The sequence below is a fragment of the Babylonia areolata genome, chromosome 33 (genome assembly GCF_041734735.1).
Source record: "Babylonia areolata isolate BAREFJ2019XMU chromosome 33, ASM4173473v1, whole genome shotgun sequence".
NCBI lineage: Eukaryota > Metazoa > Mollusca > Gastropoda > Neogastropoda > Buccinidae > Babylonia > Babylonia areolata.
The window spans coordinates 10,968,322-10,993,321 of record NC_134908.1 but is presented as its reverse complement, the minus strand read 5'-3'; the positions used below and the strand labels follow the sequence as shown (position 1 = coordinate 10,993,321).

Sequence of the window (25,000 nt, the reverse complement as noted above, 5' to 3'; positions counted from 1 at the left end):
TACGTGTGTGTGTGTGTGCGTGTTTGTATGTGTGTGTGCGTGTGTGCCGGTGTGTGTGTCAGTGTGTGTGTGTGTGTTTGTGTATGTGTGTGTGTATGTGTGTGTGTGTGTGCGTGTTTGTATGTGTGTGTGCGTGTGTACCAGTGTGTGTGTGTGTGTGCCGGTGTGTGTGTGTGTGTGTGTGTGCGTGTTTGTATGTGTGTGTGCGTGTGTACCAGTGTGTGTGTGTGTGCCGGTGTGTGTGTGTGTGTGTTTGTGCGGGCGGGCGTGTGTTTTACATTCCGAATTTTAAGTATATCATTGTTGATTATCTCAGTGATACTTGACGACTCGTCACTGTCGCTGTCGGTTTCAGTAACAAGCATTTACGTGAAAAAGACAACTCTCTCTCTCTCTCTCTCTCTCTCTCTCTCTCTCTCTCAACAGTCTGCTGTGTATCCCCCCTCACCTCCACACACACCCTTACAAGGGGCTATGGCCTTTCTGAATGAAGCGTAGCAATCCCCATCTCTGTGTTGTGGGTCAGACACTGCCGAGGTGTCCGTTCAGCGTGTGGCCGGCATTGTCTCGGGCGTCATCGCAGCCCTTGGAGTCTTCTTCCTGCTGCTCAAGTTCACCCGCTGCTGCCGCCCTTGCTGCAAGAAATGCTGCCCGCAATGCGTCGCAGACACTGGAACAACAGGGGAGCAGGTGGAGGAGGAGGGAGCAGTGTTCTCTTCGACGCAGAGGCTGCATGACCATGACAGGCGCCCAGCAACCCCAACAGCGCCCCCTCCAGAAAGGGACGGGTTCCATTCCCTTGTCAGCACCACCCGCCGCTTTCCCTCCACAACGTGGGAGGAGAATCCAGGGTTCGAACCCTCCACAGCCCCTGGTCCTCCCCTTCCTCCTCCCCCTCCAGGAGGCTGTGGTGGAAATGATGCAAACCCCCTTCCCGCTTTCCCACCCGAGCCCCCGCCGGCCTACGAGTCCATTTTCGGTGAATCGACCATTTGATTACCCGGCTTCAGATTATTTGTGGTTTAATTATGTTTTTGCACAGGTTCAGCAGTACATTTATGTTCCTAAACGTAGACAACAAACCAGTGCCGTCATATATGCCAATGCATGAATTCAGACGTAACTGCCGAGTGGTTAGAACGTTGGACTTTCAACCTGAGGGTCCTGGGTTTGATCCTGGTGTCGACGCCTGGCAGATTTTAGGGTGGGGAATTTTCAGAACTCCCAGGTCAATAGACTATGCAAACTTGTTAGCGTCTTAATTCCATTTGTGTGTACACACCTGCAGAAGATCAAATGCTCACGTTAAAGATCCTGTGATCCATGTCAGTGTTCGGTGGGTAATGGAAACATATCCAGCATGTAGATTCCCGAAAACGGAGTATGGCTGCCTACTTAGTGGGGTAAAACGGTCATAAACGTAAACATCCACTGGTAGATAGGAGTGAATGTAAGAGTGGCAGCAGGATGAGAGGAAACGTGCATGGGAGAGAAAGAGAGAGAGAGAGGGGGGGGTGATGGAGGGGAATTGGATAAATGTTTCCCTGCCAATAGTGTTATGTATAGAGTGCAGTAGAAAGACTTTTTCAATGTTTCGTAGCAAATGAAAGTATGTGCATGTTGTGAATATCCTAAAACCGGTGCTTTGTATTAACAATTATATCTTTCTTTGTATTCGTTCCTTTCATGGAAAAGACATTGTGATAAAATCTAATGTTTTCATTATTTTGATATTGCAATATTCCCAAAGCATGGGCACCAGAGCTGTATGCTTGTCATATAGCCTTTGTGTGCGCGATTTACGGGACACAAAAATGTTATAGTGTGCCAGCAGTGTCACCCCCACCACCCACACTCTGTCCCTTTCCCTCCCCATCCCTTCACACACACACCCCCACCCCCTCCTTCTTATCTCCCTTCCTGCTCTTTCCAAAGTCCAGTCTTTGAGGTCGCGCCGATACCTGCGCCACCCTCCCTCCTTCCACTCTCCCGCACCCCCCACTCCCTAGTCGGCGCCTTTGGTCCGCGACACCGCAGCACCCGCCCCAGTCGTTGAAACACGTGCGGTTATGTGACGTCTGCCGCAATCCCCGTGCTGAGCGGAACATCCCGTGTGGCGGCCTGTCTTTCAAGTCGTTCCCCATCTCCTCTTCCACGAACGCAGCCGACGTAGATGGCGGGACTTCAGAACGTAAACTAGAGAAAATTATGCTAATGCGAACTTTGATCAAGCCAGCTAACATGCCGAGAGTTGTATTGTCCTGTCTCCCCAATCTCTTTGTGACGTAAACGGGTGAACTTGTCATCATAGAATGTGTATAGACAAGTGGGTTGAATTGTAGCGAATCAGATCATTCTGTTGAATTGGACGAATTGGGATTAAGCAGTGAATCTGTCAGTCATTCACATAGCGTCATTAGGACAAGCAAAGATTTGTTATTTTAGTTCAGCTAGTTGGGGGAGTGAGTGTTGTAGCTTGCATAGTATGTTGTGGGAAGGGATAAAACCAGTCAGCACACTCAGTTCTTAGCTGTCTCCCAGAAGAACTGACTGACACAGGCTGACTGACTGATCAGTGATGTGAGGAGCAAGGAAATCCTTGTTGGGCTGTGAGTACATGACTTGTAATGGTTTTATGTTATGTTGATAACTTAGTTGTGTTGGGAAACTGTTTTGTCAGTGGACAGCCAGTTTAAGTTGATCTTGCGGCTTGTGGAAAGAAAAGGGGTTAATGTGTGAAAGCTACCCACTGAGAGAAGTACTGGCCTAAATCTTTTGAGTCCTCCCCCCCCCTCCCCCTTCTATTTGGTTACAGATATCTTGTTCTGTATTTTTGATGTATTACTTACTTGTTTTGTATATAGTAGGTGGTGTTGGTTCAGTGTGAACTGAACAGATCTATAGGATAACACATTTTAGTGTGTGCTGAGGGTTTTTCATGTGTGTGCGTGTGCACATTGGGGCAACAGCAAGTGTTGTGGAACACGTTTGATTTGTTGGTAGTTGTGGTAACATGTGTAGGAGTTGTGCTTTGTGTTAGTGGTTTACTTTGTTCAGACAAAGTGGGAAAGCATATTTTAATGTGATAAATGAGTTGGTAAACTATGAGAGCATTGAGGGTCAGTGCTATGTTGTTGCACATTGCTGTTTACCAGAGATATGTTGGAAGTAATGATTTCCATACATGTACTTGTGTCAGTTGGACACTTTGTGAAGGCAAAGAGATTTTGTTTGGAAATGGTAACACACAGTTTAATTGAATGATGGGTAACGTGAGTTGGAACACAGGGTTGTATTGGTCAGTGATTTGTTTTGTACACAGTATAGTAATTGGTATGTCACTGCTGGTGGCAGGTAAGCTTGATGGAGTTTGTATTTCTTCACATAGATCATGTGTGAGAGGAGTGCATACTGGTGGACATGTGATGAAAGGTGCTGAGAGGGTATAGGCCTTTCATGTCAGTGATGTCAGGATATTTTGAGATTTTACCTGACCTGGGTTTTGGTTGTGTGTTTGTGTTCCAGGTGTGTTGCTTATAGGTGCTGCTTTAGGTGTAGGGTGAACTTTTTACTTTGCGCTGCTTGTAGGAAGTACTTGAAGTAGGCAGTGTGTGCTGCCTTAGTGTGTGTTGCTTTTGCTAAGTAGGGTGAACTGCTTAGTGTGTGTGCTGATTTCCCATGTATATTGTAAAAGTAAACACTCTGTAAAAACCACTCCATGTGGCCCTGCTATTGATGTGAGGAGAGAGTGAGTGAGTGCATGATTAGTTGATCCTATATTCCCCCCTGCATAACTCCCCTCTCTCTCTTGGAATCGAATCGAACTGCAAAACACTTTTTACAAAAATATCTCAAGAGTTTGAAACAGCACAATTTTTAAACTGATCATGTGTCAGTGAGACTGCAAACTGTTGCATGTGCATTGTGTATCTGTGTCAGTGTGTGTTTGTGGGTGCGTTTGCGTTTGTGTCAACGTGTGTGCATTTGTGGGTGCGTGCAGGTTTGCCGAGCGTGGTCAATTTTCGTTGTTTTATTTCAATTATGTGCCTTCTGTGTACTACTATGTATATAGTGTTATTTGTATTTGTATTTACTTTTTTGTGGGGTGGGGGATTATGTGAAGGTCAGGCATCTGTTCCTTTTTAACAGATGTGATGTAGCGTATATGGATCACTGCACGCTTTGACACCTCCTTGAAACTGGAACTGTGTGTGTGTGTGTGTGTGTGTGTGCGCGGTTGTCTTGAGGATTGTCATTTTACTGGAAACTGGAGGAGTAATATGGCAATGAACGACGAATGTGGTGTTCTTGTGAATGACTGACATAAAAAGATGAAATATCAGGAGGCATTCATTTCTTTTTTTTTCATAAACTTCGCTCCTTCATCAGTTATCTTGTCAGGAAACATTCACACTTGCACCTGTGCACATACCACACCCACCCAAACACCCACACCAACCCAAACACCCACACCCACCCAAACACCCACACCCACACAATGTTCTGTACTATGTGTACACACACATGCATGCGCGCAAGCACACACACGCGCACTTTCAGTCACGAGTTTTGAAACATTTTGGTGTTCTTGTTTTGTGGGAAAAGGAACTGTTCCACAGAATTATTGAGGCATTAGACACAAATACACGTTCTTTATTTTCAGGCGAAATCCGTCACTGAAGTTTGTACATTGCATAGTAAAAAGACAATATATCAAAAGTAGAAAACAGCAGACATAATTCTAGTGGTTCAGGGAGAGACATGCCAGTCAGTTGATGTCGTTTTGCTTAGAGTCCAGCTGACCACAGAATGCCGTATCAGGACTGCTAAGCTAAACAGAAATTCAACTGTGTTAAATAAACAGAATGCCGTATCACGACTGCTAAGCTAAACAGAAATTCAACTGTGTTAAATAAACAGAATGCCGTATCAGGACTGCTAAGCTAAACAGAAATTCAACTGTGTTAAATAAACAGAATGCCGTATCAGGACTGCTAAGCTGAACAGAAATTCAACTGTGTTAAATAAAAAAACCTTCCTCATTTGAGAAAACAAACAAAAATGAAAAAACTACTATGAAACAAGACAGTTCATGGCATATTATCTGTAACATCAAGATCCTTTAGAAACCTTTAGCATCAGCCCTTCTGCTTCATTTATCCTTCCTGGAATATAATAAAAATTAACAAATAAAAACGTTACACAGGCTAAAAATATGTTAAACAACAGCAACAAAAATACATAAAAAGCTGTACAGACACATAATACTGCAGAATGGACAGCTATTGCCCTTCCCAGTGTTAATATTATCACTACCTAATCACCAGAGCAAAACAAAAAGTGTTAATATTATCACTACCTAATCACCAGAGCAAAACAAAAAGTGTTAATATTATCACTACCTAATCACCAGAGCAAAACAGAGTAAATCATAGACTGTGGTAAAGATTTAAATTTTTTTTTTTTAAAGAAAAAACAGTCCACACCTGTTGGAAAGAAGAAAGGGGAATAAACTAGGAAGTCAGAAAACAGCGGAAAGAAAGCAATGGAAATGAGGAAATTGCCAGCACAGAATTTCGAGAAGGTGGGGGTACTATTTTCCTGAAAGACCCCTGGCATCCCACGGAGGGGTTGCACACTGCATGGTTCAAAACACAGTGTATCAAACACAGAAATCAGAGGGTTGCACACTGCATGGTTAAAAACACAGTGTATCAAACAGAAATCAGAGGGATTTGCACACTGCATGGTTTAAAAACACAGTGTATCACACAAAATCAGAGGTTAAAAACACAGTGTATCAAACACAGAAATCAGAGGGTTGCACACTGCATGGTTAAAAACACAGTGTATCAAACACAGAAATCAGAGGGTTGCACACTGCATGGTTAAAAACACAGTGTATCAAACAGAAATCAGAGGGTTGCACACTGCATGGTTCAAAACACAGTGTATCAAACACAGAAATCAGAGGGTTGCACACTGCATGGTTAAAAACACAGTGTATCAAACACAGAAATCAGCAGACAGCCAGTGATTCAGTGACGTGGCATTCAGTTGATTAAAAGCAAGATACAAAAAATAAAAGCATATCATACTCAATAAGATCACATCAATCAAAGATGAGATCAAAAGATTTTGTCAAGGAAGAAGAAAGCTTTCGACAGAAAATTCACAATGGACACATACACATGACTTAAAGTTTGCAATAGAGAACATTTACATGACTATCAAGAAAAAGAACGCTTCCCAAGGAAAATTTACAATAGTGATATTTACATTTCTTTATCAAGCAATGAGAAAGCTTTCCAGAGAAAAAATTACAACAGTGACATTCACATGGTTTTGTCCAGCGAGGAGTAAGTTCCCCAAAGAAAACTAACAATTGACACATTCACATGGTTTTGTCCAGCGAGGAGAAAGCTTTCAAAAGGAAACTAACAATAGATACATTCACATGGTTTTGTCAAACAAAGGAGAACGTTTTCCACAGACAACTTACAATGGAGACATACACAGAAATCTATCAAGCAAGGACAAAGCTTTCCAAAGAAAACTGATGATCGTAACATTCACATTCACTTTGTCTAGTAAGGAGAAAGCTGACCAGGCAAAATGGAAATGGAGACATTCATGTGACTGTCAAGCGAAAGAAAACCTTTATGTGGAAATCTTACAAACATGTACATTCACGTAACTTTATGAAACAAGGAGAAAACTTTTTACAATGGAGACATATGTATAACTTAGTCATTCAAAAAGAAATCTTTGCACAGAAAACTTACAACAGATATATTCACATTATTGTCAACCAAGGAGAAAACTTCCATTGAAAATGTACAATGGAGACAATCATGTGCACGTGATGTATCATGCAGAGACTGTTTCAAGATGCTATCCTCTCTCCTACAGATCAAAGTGGTGAAAGACTGTTTCAAGATGCTATCCTCTCTCCTGCAGATCAAAGTGGTGAAAGACTGTTTCAAGATGCTATCCTCTCTCCTACAGATCAAAGTGGTGAAATAGATCCTGTTTCTCGAAGTGGGTGGGGAGAAAGGGGGGGTGAGTCTTTCACAATTCAGTTTCAAATCATTAAAAAAATTTTATGCCATGTGAAAAAATCACAACTGGACATCAACATGAGCAAATTGTGTAGTATGCTTTGTCAGTTTAGCACTGCTATTTTCTCTGTGTGCTTGTAAATGAGTGCCTGTGTGTCTGTGAGTGCATGTGCGTGTGTGTGTGTGTGTGTGTGTGTGTGTGTGAGTGTGTGTTAGTGCAAGCATGCATGTGTACATGAGTGTATGCATGCGTGCCTGCATGCATACGTGCGTGCATGCATGTGTATATGCGTGCGTGTGTGCATGCATGTGTGTGTGTGTGTATGTGAGCTGGTTCGATCTGAAATATTGTGTTGCTTTTTAAATAATTTTTTGCTGTTGTTGTTGAATTTACTGCCTGCATAAAAGGAGTGGAGATGAATTAAAAGAAATTGAGCAAGCACTGGTCTCATGACATCTGAATAAATGCTTGAAGTATTGTGTAAAAGTATGAAGGTTGAGGGAAGGTGGGGGGAGGAGAAAGAACGACAGAAGGAAGATAAAGTGAGAGACAAAGACCGAAGGAGGAAGAGAGTGAGAAAGTTGGGTGGAAAGGAAAAGGAGATAAAAAGTTGGGTGATATGGCATTCAGCAAAAGGCACCAAGTTTGCTAACATTTCTGGTTGAAAGATACATTCAGTACATAAGAATATATATATATATATGTCCAAAAATATATATACATGACAAACATGAACAAAAGACCTGATGCTGGATATTTTACACATTCACGCATCTTCAACATGACATGTACTTGTATAAAAATTAAAAGGTGATACGAATGACAAATGGCAAATTCTCTTCATGTAATACTAAGGGTTGAGCTGACGTGACTTGAAATACACAGTATATATATACAGAGAGTGAGAGAGATACACACACACACACACACATATATACATATATATATATATATATATATATATATATATATATATATATATATATATATAAGACCAGTGTTTATTTCTGCCTTGTTCAAATATCTTTGGTTCAACAATAAATGAGAAAAAAGAGTATGTGGCTTTCCGTCAGTAAGAGTATGTGGCTTTCCGTCAGTAAGAGTATGTGGCTTTATATCTGTAAGAGTATGTGGCTTTAACTGACAGTACACACATTGAGCACAGAGCTGACAATGATGGCTAGTGACTGACATTCCACAGCATCACTCATCATTCTGTGACTGTCCATGTTCACATTTTTTTCAGACATCTCTTTTTCAGGATTCTGTCTATTCTATGGTTTGTGACTGGCACACATTTCACAGCATTATTATGCGACTGTCGATGTTCAATATTTTTCTGACATCTCTTTTGAAAATTCAGTTAATTCTGCAGAGATGCCTTGAAAGAATCAGTCAGGTGTTGGTCTTCTGGCCCGGAGTTCACCAGTGACCAGGGTTCAAGGCCCTCAACCCCCCTTCCTGTGTGTACGCAAGCAGAAGATCAAATACGCATGTTAAAGATCCTGTAAGCCATGTCAGCGCCTGGTGGGTTATGAAAACTAGAACATACCCAACATGCACACTCCGAAAACGGAGTATGGCTGCCTACATGGCGGGGTAAAATAAACGTCCATTCACGTTAAAGCCCACTCATGTACATACGAGTGAACGTGGGAGTTGCAGCCCAGGAAGGAAGAAGAAGCAGGGTGAGGAAGGTCACTGTGCTCCAAAGGCTGGAAAAGGTCGGCATGTTGGGAGGAGATAACTGGGCCCAGCCCTACACACTGTGCCCCAAAGGCCGGAAAAGGTCGGCATGTTGGGAGGAGATAACTGGGCCCAGCACTACACACTGTGTCCCAAAGGCTGGAAAAGGTCGGCATGTTGGGAGGAGATAACTGGGCCCAGCCCTACACACTGTGCCCCAAAGGCCGGAAAAGGTCGGCATGTTGGGAGGAGATAACTGGGCCCAGCCCTACACACTGTGCCCCAAAGGCTGGAAAAGGTCGGCATGTTGGGAGGAGATAACTGGGCCCAGCCCTACACACTGTGCCCCAAAGGCCGGAAAAGGCTATGGGACCTTTGACCTTTTAACAACTGAGGCAGATGAGGTTAGAGCTTTGGCCTTTCAGTCTAAGGGCCTGGGTTCAATCCCCAGAATTGGCACTACATGGAATACAGGTGGATGTGGGTTTTTTTCAGATCTCTTAAGGTCAAAGGGTGCGCTGACCTGCTAGTGCCTGAACCTCCGTTGTGTATGTACACATGAAGATCAAATACTCATATCCAAATCAAGAACATGTATAGCCAGCATTCACGCCCCCAAAAAACAGAGTATGGCTGCCTACATGGTGGGGCAAAAACAGTCATAAACATAAAAACCCACTCACTGGTAGTCATGGAACATTATTTGTATTTGTATTTCTTTTTATCACAACAGATTTCTCTGTGTGAAATTCAGGCTGCTCTCCCCAGGGAGAGCGCGTCACTATACTACAGCGCCACCCATTTTTTTGTATTTTTTCCTGCATGCAGTTTTATTTGTTTTTCTTATAGAAGTGGATTTTTCTACAGAATTTTGCCAGGAACAACCCTTTTGTTGCCGTGGGTTCTTTTATGTGCGCTATGTGCATGCTGCACACGGGACCTCGGTTTATCGTCTCACCTGAATGACTAGCGTCCAGACCACCACTCAAGGTCTAGTGGATGGGGAGAAAATATCAACGGCTGAGCCGTGATTTCGAACCAGTGTGCTTAGATTCTCTCGCTTCCTAGGCGGACATGTTACCTTTAGGCCATCACTCCACAGGCCATCACTCCACATACATATGTAGACATATAGACATTACATATATAGACCAGAAAGAAAAGCTGTGAACTCATCATATAGGTGCAGATGACAATCACACTGACTGTGCCTTTGGTAATGTTCTGCACATATCCACTTTATCACTGTTTAGAGCTTGTGTCACTGTTTAAAGCTTGTGTCACTGTTTAAAGCTTGTGTCAAAGCTTGTGTCACTGTTTAAAGCCTTTTCAGTGTAGTTCTCACACCGTTCCTTTTCGTTGCCGTGCTGGTCTGCTGTTTCATTTCACAGCCTTTCAGAATTTCTGGTGTTGACAGAACACTGGCATTGCAGTCTGTGTGGAAATCACTGCATGCAATTTTTGTTTCATTATATACATTTTTTTAATATTTGTTTTTCAGAATAGTCAGGGTTTTTTTGTTGTTATTTTGTTTGTTTTGTTTGTTTTTTTGTATTTTGTAACTTAGTGACATCTTCTTCTTCTTCTTTTTTTTAACAAATGTGAACACATGAGGACAGCAGACATGTGTGAAGCCAATGAACACAGAAAGAAAGAAGGAGAATCTGATGGAGGAGACAAAACCTCTTCCTCTTTCTCTCATCGTGTGTCACCAGTACATGTCAAGGGAGGTAACACACAGTTCAGATCTCTCAAAATTGATTGTCATTTTTCTATGAATCACATTTTTAAACATAAATGTAAAAACAATTTTTAAGTGTCTCATCAATAAATATGTAAACAGCTGATAAGACACAATCTTAATATGCATATTACAAATTGGTAAAAGTAGATATGACAAAAATAGGTATATGTCAAGCAATTTGCCCTTACACCAGTAATAATTTGAAATCATTTTACACATGGATACTGTCATTTATCTACAATAGATAGTTCATCATATAGTGGTTACGTTTCCATGCTGTCTTACCTCTTTATAGATACCCCATCAATAATTTGCTGAAATGTCAGTTTCTATTGAAACCTAAAATAAAACTAACCTCCCCCCCAAAAAAAAACAACAAACTGCACAACAACAACAAACAAACAAACACTCACACATGAAGTTCTACATGGTAAAGGAAGCAACTAATTCCTTTCTCAACCATGCACTAAAAAAAAGCCCCAACAAAGCAATAATAACAAGAAAAAAAAACTTGAAATTCAACAAGACACAGTAAGTGTTTAACTCTTTTTGCTGACTGTACAAAACACATCAACAACAAATAAGACCCCCCACCCTCAACCCCCCAGAAAAAAACACACAAATAAAGCAGGTTCAAAACCCAACCCTACACATTCTCAGATAAATTCATGGATGCTGACATGGGAAATAGTAATGTTCCGGGCAAATTTTAAAATGCACATGACCTATTTTCAAGCTAAGCACATGCACACACAAATAAAACCACAAAATAAATCACACCACACTGACCTCCAGATGCCTGCAAGAGTGTGGGTTTGTGCTGGCTTCTGTTTTCTGTGTGTGTTGTTGAGGTGTTGTGTGGAGCATTTTGGTGTTCGAATGTACGCTTTGCACACTGATTTTTACGTTGTGTAGTGTGGTTGGGCATGTTCTGCATGAAGGGGTGGTGTATGAATGACGTTATTGTTCTTGTTATTGTTATATATGTGTGAAGGCACATATGTAACTATGTTTTCGTGGATATCATTCTCACTGGAACTGTGAAACAGTTGTATTGTAAAGCGCTTAGAGCAGAATCATCTGATTACACCTTTAGTAGTAGTAGTAGTATCTTCTAAGTAATGCATCAAAAATACCTCAAAAACCTTTTTACACAAAAATTCAAGAATCAAACCAAATGTTACCACAGTACCAAGCAATGACTAGTTCACATCTTTCATAAAATCTAAAACACCGAATATCACAAAAGCGTTAAAATATAGCAATGACAGGACATGAGTGGTTTCAGAAAAATTATTTTTCTTTTTACTAAAATTGGCTTAAAGTGCCAGTAAATTCTGATCCAAGTCAACATCAAAGGTGTGTAAAAGGAAAAAAGAAAACCACACACACTCTTACAAACAACAGTGACCATTACCATCCACTTGACAGATATAACCAGTCATCTGGGTGCATGACATCCAGTGAATCACCGATATAACCTGTCATCTGGGTGCATGACATCCAGTGAATCACCTTTTCCATCAGTAGTAGACACCCCGCAAATTGACAAGTCAAAAAGTTATCACGTGATACAAAAACAAAACTCACAAATTACTTCCCCTGTCATGGAACAGGCATGCTTCAAGCAATAGATTAAGCACCAAAAATATTTATATATAAACATATAGATATAATATGTAAAAGATGTATATATATAAAGGAAAATAAACTGATTCACAAAAATCAGTACATAAACAGGAGAAACACGCAATATCCACAACACCAAAAGAAAAAAACCACAAAGCAATACCCAAATCACCAGATTTCAGGTGTGACAGCATTAATGACAAGACCAACACAAGGACTAGTTTCCATGGACTGATTATGTGCAAGAGAAATAAAAACAGAATAAATTACCCAGTAAACATCTTGTGAGTTTCAGCAATGCATTACCCTTTTTAGTAGGCCCCATCCCAGTTACCTCAAATTGTACTGCTGTTACTTTCACAAGCAAAACGAGTATTAACAGTCACTGCTTAAGAAAAAAAAATTCTATTCAACAAATATTCAGTACATTCCATGTACTTTTCAGCTACTTTGAGATTACAGAACACATGTGCTCAGTTGACTGGTTGTGTCTTGTGTGTATAATTGTGTAGTATAATCATAGTTATAAATAGAACGAATAAAAAAAAAAAAAAAAGAATATCAACATTTCAACAAAGACAGAACACTTCTGGTGCCATTTCTATTCATGGCTTTGAATACTGTCATGACTTGCTTTACTGCTCACTGGTTTTCAACTGCTGAAAGCTCTTTTACATGCATAGTCAGAGGCAGGGAGTGTTAATACAAGGCAGGCCTGATGTGTTCTGTGACAATGAAGTATGGACAATGAGAGAAAAACTTGAAACTGCTTCAGTCAGTACAACAGAATTAATTCAGAGAAACAGACACCCTGAGGCTTCAGGAAGAGACATGTAGAAAAATGTTGGCAGTGGAAATCATTCTTAAGGCACTTTGAACTCGCTTCAAAATTTTTAACCTGCCGTAGAAAATTCAAAACAAAAAAAATCATAAATAATGGAAGATCAGAGTTAAGCAATCTTAAGCATCAAGTTTCACATTTACATTCAAGACATGTGAAACAAAGAAGAAAAAAAAAGTTTTTAAAAATGTGGGTGGTGCTGCACTGCACACACTCTCGTCGGGGACAGCAGTCCAAATTTCACACAGAGAAATGTGTGATACAATACAATGCAAAGCACTGGTTGTAAAGGGTGAATGGACATGCAAATGGCAGTGAACTGTTATCAAAACATGCCCCTGGGGAAGTTTTCAAATGAAATCAGTCTGCCCACATACAGTCAGAAGGAAAAAATCTTGCAAAGATGTTCAAAGCTTTATGAAACCTCAGCCACTGCCACACATATCCTTTCATCAAAATGCAATAACCAATATCAAAACTAAAAGTAGGAGCAAGATTCATAACCCCCCGCCCCCCAGAAAACTTCAGACTTGCGAATGTCTAAACTTCTTCCTGCTTTATGAAAGCCATTTGCAGAGACCCAGGCTTTGACATACAACCAACGGACCTGGAGGAGTCTGGTGAACAGTTCCTCTGTACGGTGCCCCAATGACTCTGGTGAACAGTTGTTCTGTACGGTGCCCCGATGACTCTGGTGAACAGTTGTTCTGTACGGTGCCCCAATGACTCTGGTGAACAGTTGTTCTGTACGGTGCCCTGATGACTCTTCACAGAGCTGAGGGAGAAGAAGAGGTGGGGAGACCGATGGACAGCTGCTGAAGAAAGTCCTCAGGGATAGCCTGGGCAACCTCCTCCAGGTTAACGTCATCAGCCATGTCCCCCATCTGTGCTGCAGGGACTGCACCATCCACCACCTCCTCCCCGCCCCCCTGTGCATGTGGGCAGAGAACAGAGCTGTCTATCCATCATCTCAAACAAAAATGTAATACAACACAACACAACACAACTCAGTGCAACACAACTCAGTGCAACACAACACAACTCAACACAACACAACACAACTCAGTGCAACACAACTCAGTGCAACACAACACAATACACACAACTCAGTGCAACACAACTCAGTGCAACACAACACAATACAACACAGCTCAGTGCAACACAACACAACACAACACAACTCAGTGCAACACAACACAACACAATACAACACAACACAACTCAGTGCAACACAACTCAGTGCAACACAACACAACACAACACAACACAGTGCAACACAACACAACACAACACAACACAACACAACACAGTGCAACACAACACAACACAACACAGTGCAACACAACACAACACAACACAACACAGTGCAACACAACACAACACAACACAACACAACACAACACAGTGCAACACAACACAACACAACACAACACAACACAGTGCAACACAACACAACACAACACAACACAGTGCAACACAACACAGTGCAACACAACACAACACAGTGCAACACAACACAGTGCAACACAACACAACACAGTGCAACACAACACAACACAGTGCAACACAACACAACACAACACAACACAATACAACACAACACAGTGCAACACAACACAACACAACACAACACAACACAACACAACACAACACAACACAACACAACACAGTGCAATACAACACAACACAACACAACACAGTGCAACACAACACAACACAACACAACACAACACAACACAACACAGTGCAACACAACACAGTGCAACACAACACAACACAGTGCAACACAACACAGTGCAACACAACACAACACAACACAACACAGTGCAACACAACACAACACAACACAACACAACACAACACAACACAGTGCAACACAACACAGTGCAACACAACACAACTCAGTGCAACACAACACAGTGCAACACAACACAACACAGTGCAACACAACACAACACAACACAACACAACACAATACAACACAACACAGTGCAATACAACACAACACAACACAACACAGTGCAACACAACACAACACAACACAACGCAACACAACACAACACAACACAGTGCAACACAACACAACACAATGACGCTTCAACACTTAAGAAGGGAATTGCAATGGTTGGCTGAGGAGATGACTGGTCTGGCAAAAGTGTCGAAGTACTGATTTAAGTGAGAAATTTGGCCAATGGAGCAAACCGTTAGGTCTAGTTTGCATCGGTTTGACATGGTACAGCAGATGACATCATACAGTATTATGCCAAACCTCAGTTGAACACAACTATGTACGCAGCCTGGAAAACATTACAAAGTAAATAAGATGACCAATACTCAATCAACATCTGAAACACTGACAAAAAATTATTTAAAGAAAATTTGAATTTGAATTAGATTGTAACAAGCAGTAAAACAAAGACTTTCTCAAAACCTCAAATACACACAAACATGCACATAAACATATATGTACACAGACGAAAAACAATGCAGCAGTATTTTTTATTTTGTTTCTTTATGTTTTCCTCAACATACCTTCTTTAATGACCCATCTTTAATCAGGTTTTCCAGACAGAAGTTGTTGCCAAAATCCTGGCCGATGTACAGGCCACAAAACAGTCTGACGGCACTGAGAATGTCCTTCTTCAAGCCATCATGGTTGAAAGTTAACCCTCCTCGCAGCGGCCGAGCCATCCCAAAGTCCAGGACTTTCACGTCCATACTGTCTTTGGTGATCATGACATTGCCCCCTGTGTGTGGAAAATAACATGAAATAATAGTAAAAATATAATAACTTTTTTTTTTTACAATAGCAGCAAACAAACAAGTAAAATACAACAAATTTATTTCTTTATAGGACAGAGAAAACAAAACACAATGCCTCTTTCCTGTGATTGTGGAAAATTTCAGTTTGAAGTTAAACTCACTCCAACTATATTACTGGCAAATGTCTTCAGGAATTGTTCATGAAATCCCTTTATACTGTGCAATTCAAACCAAAAAGGCAAGGTATTGACAATGCCAACTTAGGCCCCTTGCTAAAGTTCACTATAAGGTTTTTATTCTTTTATTATCTTTGTACTTCTAAACTGAAACTGAGGTAGAAGATTCCACTGTATACTTTATCACCGAAAAAAAATGTATATTCCATTGTTTTAGCAATGCACACAGCCAGGGTTTGAAACTTTTAAATACCTGGGTCATTCATAAAGACTTTTAAGGACTTAATAAAAGGCATGTCTTTTTTGTTCTTTTCTTGTCTTTTTTTTCTACAAATTCTCAAAAAACTTTTAAAACCTGTATGAACCCTGGGGAAGAAGATGGGGAGGGGGAGGTGTTCTTGTTGCTGTTTCTGTTATTGTTGTCACTGTTTTACAGAAATAAAATGACATACCATGGAGATCACGGTGGGTCCAGTTTGTTGTCACTGTTTTACAGAAATAAAATGACATACCATGGAGATCACGGTGGGTCCAGTTTGTTGTCACTGTTTTACAGAAATAAAATGACATACCATGGAGATCACGGTGGGTCCAGTTTGTTGTCACTGTTTTACAGAAATAAAATGACATACCATGGAGATCACGGTGGGTCCAGTTTGTTGTCACTGTTTTACAGAAATAAAATGACATACCATGGAGATCACGGTGGGTCCAGTTTTTGTCGTGCATCTCTCTGATGGCACTGAGCAGACCATGGAAAATGCACATGGAAAACGGCCGTGTCAGGTTTGGGTCGTTCTGACGTAGGCTCATCATGTGACTGTCGATGATCTCATCCAGAGTGACACCTGCCGACAGTCAACGTCAGTACAGAGGTTTGCCTTTAACCCCTGGCCTGCTGTATCTCAGTGAAATGAAATCAGTGACACAGGAATCCAAAGTGTAAGAATGATGTCCTGTGTACATTTCAGCGGTGTAACTGGTTTTGCTGAACAAAAGTAATGCAATCCCCAGAGATCAGAGAATACAGGTTAATGGTCCTACAGCCTTTTACACCATCAGAGTAATGCGATCCCCAGAGATCAGAGAATATAGATTAATGGTCCTACAGCCTTTTACACCATCAGAGTAATGCGATCCCCAGAGATCAGAGGATACAGGTTAATGGTCCTACAGCCTTTCACACCATCAGAGTAATGCGATCCCCAGAGATCAGAGAATACAGGTTAATGGTCCTACATCCTTTTACACCATCAGAGTAATGCGATCCCCAGAGATCGGAGGATACAGGTTAATGGTCCTACAGCCTTTTACACCATCAGAGTAATGCGATCCCCAGAGATCAGAGGATACAGGTTAATGGTCCTACAGCCTTTCACACCATCAGAGTAATGCGATCCCCAGAGATCAGAGAATACAGGTTAATGGTCCTACATCCTTTTACACCATCAGAGTAATGCAATCCCCAGAGATAGAGAATATAGATTAATGGTCCTACAGCCTTTTACACCATCAGAGTAATGCGATCCCCAGAGATAGAGAATATAGATTAATGGTCCTACAGCCTTTTACACCATCAGAGTAATGCGATCCCCAGAGATCAGAGGATACAGGTTAATGGTCCTACAGCCTTTTACACCATCAGAGTAATGCGATCCCCAGAGATAGAGAATATAGATTAATGGTCCTACAGCCTTTTACACCATCAGAGTAATGCGATCCCCAGAGATCAGAGAATATAGATTAATGGTCCTACAGCCTTTTACACCATCAGAGTAATGCGATCCCCAGAGATCAGAGGATACAGGTTAATGGTCCTACAGCCTTTTACACCATCAGAGTAATGCGATCCCCAGAGATAGAGAATATAGATTAATGGTCCTACAGCCTTTTACACCATCAGATTAATGCGATCCCCAGAGATCAGAGGATACAGGTTAATGGTCCTACAGCCTTTTACACCATCAGAGTAATGCGATCCCCAGAGATCAGAGGATACAGGTTAATGGTCCTACAGCCTTTTACACCATCAGAGTAATGCAATCCCCAGAGATAGAGAATATAGATTAATGGTCCTACAGCCTTTTACACCATCAGAGTAATGCGATCCCCAGAGATCAGAGGATACAGGTTAATGGTCCTACATCCTTTTACACCATCAGAGTAATGCGATCCCCAGAGATCAGAGGATACAGGTTAATGGTCCTACAGCCTTTTACACCATCAGAGTAATGCGATCCCCAGAGATAGAGAATATAGATTAATGGTCCTACAGCCTTTTACACCATCAGAGTAATGCGATCCCCAGAGATAGAGAATATAGATTAATGGTCCTACAGCCTTTTACACCATCAGAGTAATGCGATCCCCAGAGATCAGAGGATACAGGTTAATGGTCCTACAGCCTTTTACACCATCAGAGTAATGCGATCCCCAGAGATAGAGAATATAGATTAATGGTCCTACATCCTTTTACACCATCAGAGTAATGAATTCCCATCCACTGTGTCTAGGGCTCGGCATACCAAGGCGGGGCCCAGCCCTCTCCTTCCGCCGTTTTAAACTTCCCCAACTAAGTCAGGTACTCATTCACACCTGGATGACACGAGGAAAATCAGAGTTCACTGTCTTTCCCAAGGACACAACACCATTGTGAAACAGGACGTCAAACCCTGACCACTGGTCAACACAGGACGTCAGACCCTGATCACTGGTCAACACAGGACGTCAAACCCTGACCACTGGTCAACACAGGACGTCAAACCCTGACCACTGGTCAACACAGGACGTCAAACCCTGACCACTGGTCAACACTGAACCACAAGTCCTCACTGATTCTACCATGGAGGTTCATCCCCAGAGGACGGAGTGCAAAGAATGGAGGTTCATCCCCAGAGGACGGAGTGCAAAGAATGGAGGTTCATTCCCACAGGACGGAGTGCAAAGAATGGAGGTTCATCCCCACAGGATGAAGTGCAAAGAATGGAGGTTCATCCCCACAGGACGGAGTGCAAAGAATGGAGGTTCATCCCCACAGGACGGAGCGCAAAGAATGGAGGTTCATCCCCACAGGACGGAGTGCAAAGAATGGAGGTTCATCCCCAGAGGACGGAGTGCAAAGAATGGTGATTCATCCCCAGAGGACAGAGTGCAAAGAATGGAGGTTCATCCCCAGAGGACAGAGTGCAAAGAATGGAGGTTCATCCCCAGAGGACGGAGTGCAAAGAATGGAGGTTCATCCCCACAGGACGGAGTGCAAAGAATGGAGGTTCATCCCCAGAGGACGGAGTGCAAAGAATGAAGGTTCATCCCCACAGGACGGAGTGCAAAGAATGGTGGTTCATTCCCACAGGATGGAGTGCAAAGAATGGAGGTTCATCCCCACAGGACGGAGTGCAAAGAATGGAGGTTCATCCCCACAGGACGGAGTGCAAAGAATGGAGGTTCATTCCCACAGGACGGAGTGCAAAGAATGGAGGTTCATCCCCACAGGACGGAGTGCAAAGAATGGAGGTTCATCCCCACAGGACGGAGTGCAAAGAATGGAGGTTCATCCCCACAGGACGGAGTGCAAAGAATGGAGGTTCATCCCCACACGACGGAGTGCAAAGAATGGAGGTTCATTCCCACAGGACGGAGCGCAAAGAATGGAGGTTCATTCCCACAGGACGGAGTGCAAAGAATGGAGGTTCATCCCCACACGACGGAGTGCAAAGAATGGAGGTTCATTCCCACAGGACGGAGCGCAAAGAATGGAGGTTCATCCCCAGAGGACGGAGTGCAAAGAATGGTGGTTCATTCCCACACGACGGAGTGCAAAGAATGGAGGTTCATTCCCACAGGACGGAGTGCAAAGAATGGAGGTTCATCCCCACAGGACGGAGTGCAAAGAATGGAGGTTCATTCCCACAGGACAGAGTGCAAAGAATGGAGGTTCATTCCCACAGGACGGAGGGCAAAGAATGGAGGTTCATCCCTACAGGACAGAGTGCAAAGAATGGAGGTTCATTCCCACAGGATGGAGTGCAAAGAATGGAGGTTCATCCCCAGAGGACGGAGTGCAAAGAATGGAGGTTCATCCCCAGAGGACGGAGTGCAAAGAATGGAGGTTCATTCCCACAGGACGGAGTGCAAAGAATGGAGGTTCATTCCCACACGACGGAGTGCAAAGAATGGAGGTTCATTCCCACAGGACGGAGTGCAAAGAATGGAGGTTCATCCCCACAGGACGGAGTGCAAAGAATGGAGGTTCATTCCCACAGGACGGAGTGCAAAGAATGGAGGTTCATCCCCACAGGACGGAGTGCAAAGAATGGTGACTGACGTCCTGACATCAGTCCTAGTGACAGTGACCAGCTTACTGTCAGTCACAAAGGCCATCTCCAGGGATAATGTTGGACACATCAAAAACCAACCTTTGAGGAAGAAACAATACACAAATATCTCTCTCTCTCTCTCTCTCTCTCTCTTATATGTAGCATATATGAAGGGTAGGTAGGCCTAATTGCGAACAGTGTGTAATTGCGAACGGTTCATGTACAACCCTACTGCTAAGCGTTCCCAACACACACATTTCACAATTTAATGTCTACTACAACCTCATTCTGATACTTTGATGAATGTCCATTTCCAAAACCCAGTCAAACACCAGCTATTTCTGTCTGTTTCCGCACTCTTTCTTCTCTTCGCACACCACTGCCGACCAAGTTCACAAACGTTCTCTCAAAATCCTAAAATCAAGGAAAGCAAGAAGTGGGATTTTAACTCTGACATGGTTTACAATAGTAGCTGATTTGTTTGGATATGTTAAATGCATTGTGCATTTCCAGTGCTGGGAGAATTTAAGAAAGCATGTTTGTGACATATCAGAACGTCAATTTTAACAGGAATTTCCAAAAGTGTCATTTGCAATCAGACCATAGGATATTTTGATAGGAGTCCATTTGCGAACGATGCTGCACAGTTACTGAGCACTCTCAAAAGGGTGTGGTTGTGTGTGATGTGGGGTGTGTGTGTTTAAACACGTGTTTGTGTGTGTGTGTGTGTGTGTGTGGGCATGTGGGATCAAAACCAACAATACAACAGTCTGGTTCGATGTTCCTACAATATCTTATGTCTGCTTCTGTTTTAATTGCCCACTCCCATTGTTCACAGTAAGACTTGCCCACTCCCACTGTTCACAGTAAGACTTGCCCACTCCCGTTGTTCACAGTAAGACTTGCCCATTGTTCACAGTAAGACTTGCCCACTCCCATTGTTCACAGTAAGACTTGCCCATTGTTCACAGCAAGACTTGCCCATTGTTCACAGCAAGACTTGCCCATTGTTCACAGTAAGACTTGCCCATTGTTCACAGTAAGACTTGCCCACTCCCATTGTTCACAGTAAGACTTGCCCATTGTTCACAGTAAGACTTGCCCATTGTTCACAGCAAGACTTGCCCATTGTTCACAGTAAGACTTGCCCATTGTTCACAGTAAGACTTGCCCACTCCCATTGTTCACAGTAAGACTTGCCCATTGTTCACAGTAAGACTTGCCCATTGTTCACAGTGAGACTTGCCCATTGTTCACAGCAAGACTTGCCCACTCCCATTGTTCATAGTAAGACTTGCCCATTGTTCACAGTAAGACTTGCCCACTGTTCACAGTGAGACTTGCCCATTGTTCACAGCAAGACTTGCCCATTCGCATTTACCCTCATGCACCCCTGCTATTCAAACGGTTGACAAATTGTTGAAGAAAGCGGAGCAGACAAACTCTTCCTGGAGCAACAAGTCAGAGAAAGCCTTCAAAACCAGAAGAGCTACATTAGATAATCATACAACCTGTTATCAGTAAAATACACACGCTGCACTGGTCGTTCTAGATCATTTGCAGTTGGACCTACCTACCCTATCCTTGAGACACCTACCATGCTCCACTTTCTCCATGTGCAAGACGACCTTGCTGTCCTCAAGGCGAAAGAGATACAGGCTGGGAAAATGGTCAGATTCACCAAGATCTACCCAGGCCCGTACCTCGTCCGTGGAGAATTCTGAAATCATCACCTGAAGCATAATATCACAAACGTGTTAGAAAAGCATCATGAACATGTGCCTGTGTTGTTTAGTGACCAAAAGCAAGTGAATACTCACAAAAACATTCACATATACGACATACATGTAAGTCATATCTAAATGATGTGAGAACTTTGGGGAGGAGGGGGGGGGATAACTGAAAGGAGACAAAAAAACAAGAGTAAGGGAAAAAAGAAGAAAAAAAAAAGACAGAGACAGACTGAATATGGAAAGAGAACAAACTAACTTATTATCTCTTTCTACTTTAAACATACAACAACAAAAAAATCTAAATATCAAACTGATGCAAATAATATTTGCTTACATTTTTCAAAGTAGAAACATCATAAGAACTTTGTCTTCATGGCATATAATTATATTGATTTCAACAAAACAAAACAAAGACACAGACACACACATTAATGTCAGACTGGGGACATGCACATTCATAATAAAGCATGCAGAGCATCTGATACGTAACACAGTCTCCACTTGTGTTCTCACCGTCTTCACGGCGTGTTCTGTTCCTGTCTTGTTGTCCTTGACAACAGCAATGTCCCCAGCACAGTTCCCTTTCCCCAAAACCTCCGTCAGTCGCTCAAAGTGTCTGCCCTCCTTGTACTGACCAAGGGCACTCACGCCCACCTGGTGAAAGAAAAAAGAAAACAAGACTGAAAATAAGCAACACCTCCAAAAATGAAGTACAGCTGCCAACATGGCAGGGTAAATAAAACGTCATACATGTAAAAGCCTACTCGTACAGACAAGTGAACGGAGTTGCTGCCCCTTGATGCAGAAGAAGAAAAAGAAAGATGAAAACAACAGGAAGAAATGTGCAGGGTTGTACAGGGTTCCCATACCTTTTTCCAAAACTTTTCCAGACCAGAATGAAACTTTTCCTACAACAAACACACTGCCAGACTGAATAAAACATCTGTCTGCTAGACCACTAATGAAAGAAACTAGAGGACATCTTGGTATTAATGTTCAATGTTCATCACTTTTTGTTATTCATTGGTAAATGCATTGAGCTCTTTGTTTAAATGATACTGCTCAAGGGTTTTATAAACCATCAATTATAAGCCACTCCATACATAAAAATCACACAATACGATGACAACTCACACATGCTCCAACCCCCATCCCACCCAAAACATGCCATATCTGACACCCTGCCCCAAACATGCCATATCTGACACCCTGCCCCAAACATGCCATATCTGACACCCTGCCCCAAACATACACACCTTTGATTTGTCCACCACAACACCAGATGGCGCTCTGCTCTGCTTGATGGCTTCAATCATCTCCAGGCAGACATCCACTCGGAGTTGAACATCGTCAGCATTTCGCCCCACCTGAATGGCGTGGGCTTTGGACCGGTCAACGTGGCTCAGTGGTATGGTCCTTGGGACAGGAATCCAGTGTTCACACATGGTTACATATTCTGGATATTGGGATTAAAAACAAAAGACAGAGAAATAATGTGAGGGAAAGGTATGAGAGAGAGAGAGAGGGGGGGGGTTGGGGGGGGGGGGGACAGGAAGAGACTGACAGGCTCCCAGACCAAAACAAATCAGAGCAATGAAAAAAAATGGAGCAATCATTGAACACTAAATTTTACAAAGAGATTATCCACTAATTGAGAAGCAAACAGACTATGAATTGTATATGAATGGAAAAATATGAATGACATGAAAAGAGGTCAAGGGACAAGAGAAAGAAAGAAAGAAAGAAAAGAATAAACTGAGAGAGAAAAAGAAGCAAGAAAAAAATTAAAAAGCATCGATATATACATTTCTATAAATCAGTTGTTTGTATTTTGGCCAAGGCGGCTTATCATACATCTATAAAACTTACTTGTACGATTGCGATCTTACCATTTTTGTTGTGGTTCACATTCAAACAAAAAATGATTTTAAAAAAAGAGAAAAGTTTGTGCTTTAGGGATGCAGTTCTCTCCAAGGTGCTTTAACAAATGACATCATCAGAAATAAGAATGAAATGAGATGTGTTCCCTACAGCGTCAATCCAGTGCCTTACCTTTCACTCTGTGTGACCACATCAGGATTACCATGAGATGTGATGTGATGTGTTCCCTACAGCGTCAATCCAGTGCCTTACCTTTCACTCTGTGTGACCACATCAGGATTACCATGAGATGTGATGTGTTCCCTACAGCGTCAATCCAGTGCCTTACCTTTCACTCTGTGTGACCACATCAGGATTACCATGAGATGTGATGTGATGTGTTCCCTACAGCGTCAATCCAGTGCCTTACCTTTCACTCTGTGTGACCACATCAGGATTACCATGAGATGTGATGTGTTCCCTACAGCGTCAATCCAGTGCCTTACCTTTCACTCTGTGTGACCACATCAGGATTACCATGAGATGTGATGTGATGTGTTCCCTACAGCGTCAATCCAGTGCCTTACCTTTCACTCTGTGTGACCACATCAGGATTACCATGAGATGTGATGTGATGTGTTCCCTACAGCGTCAATCCAATGCCTTACCTTTCACTCTGTGTGACCACATCAGGATTACCATGAGATGTGATGTGTTCCCTACAGCGTCAATCCAGTGCCTTACCTTTCATTCTCATACACAATCTGAAGTTTTCCATCTGTCCCTTTCTGCAGTTTGGCTGTGGATGAAAAAGGCATGCCTTTGTCAGTGTCAGCTTATCAGTACATTTACACATGTTGCTGATTTTCTAGGCAAGATGGCAGACAGAGACGTGTCGATGATTGAAATGTTCAGTAGTAGTAGTAGTAGTAGTAGTAGTAGCGGCAGTAGTAGTAGTGGCAGTAGTAGTAGTAGTAGTAGTAGTAGTAGTGGCAGTAGTAGTAGCAGTAGTAGTAGTAGCAGTAGTGGCATTAGTAGTAGTGGCATTAGTAGTAGTGGCAGTAGTAGCAGCAGTAGTAGTGGCAGTAGTAGCAGTAGTTGCAGCAGTAGTAGTGGCAGTAGTAGCAGTAGTAGCAGCAGCAGTAGTGGCAGTAGTAGTAGTGGCAGTAGTAGCAATAGTAGTAGTGGCA

General features: G+C 42.4%; 2 protein-coding genes and 1 long non-coding RNA gene across 6 annotated transcripts in view; 1 reads left to right on the top strand and 2 right to left on the bottom strand.

Annotated features, from left to right (window-relative positions):
- Positions 1-3,714, top strand: part of LOC143276942 (uncharacterized) — a 15,675-nt gene extending 11,961 nt beyond the window's left edge. For 3 of the 4 annotated variants that reach the window (XM_076581615.1, XM_076581616.1, XM_076581613.1), the window contains one exon: positions 527-3,714. In XM_076581615.1, the coding sequence (XP_076437730.1) occupies positions 527-996 (470 nt within the window). In that variant the 3' untranslated portion in view covers positions 997-3,714. The remainder of the gene's footprint in view (positions 1-526) is intronic. The other variant, XM_076581617.1, reaches the window with a different exon arrangement.
- A 923-nt stretch (positions 3,715-4,637) lies between these two features.
- On the bottom strand, positions 4,638-5,739 carry LOC143276943 (uncharacterized). Its single transcript, XR_013053660.1, has 2 exons — positions 5,403-5,739; positions 4,638-5,316 (listed from the first exon to the last, which is right to left on the bottom strand). It is a non-coding gene; the product is annotated as an uncharacterized LOC143276943 (long non-coding RNA).
- Positions 5,740-5,788: 49 nt separating this feature from the next.
- The window catches only part of LOC143276872 (uncharacterized), a 42,443-nt gene continuing 23,231 nt past the window's right edge, over positions 5,789-25,000 (bottom strand). Inside the window, exons 4-10 of the mRNA XM_076581528.1 lie at positions 24,555-24,609; positions 23,207-23,366; positions 22,464-22,604; positions 21,815-21,950; positions 16,594-16,749; positions 15,491-15,709; positions 5,789-13,920 (exon numbers count right to left, since the gene is read on the bottom strand). Of these exons, the coding sequence (XP_076437643.1) occupies positions 13,730-13,920; positions 15,491-15,709; positions 16,594-16,749; positions 21,815-21,950; positions 22,464-22,604; positions 23,207-23,366; positions 24,555-24,609 (1,058 nt within the window). The 3' untranslated portion in view covers positions 5,789-13,729. The remainder of the gene's footprint in view (positions 13,921-15,490; positions 15,710-16,593; positions 16,750-21,814; positions 21,951-22,463; positions 22,605-23,206; positions 23,367-24,554; positions 24,610-25,000) is intronic.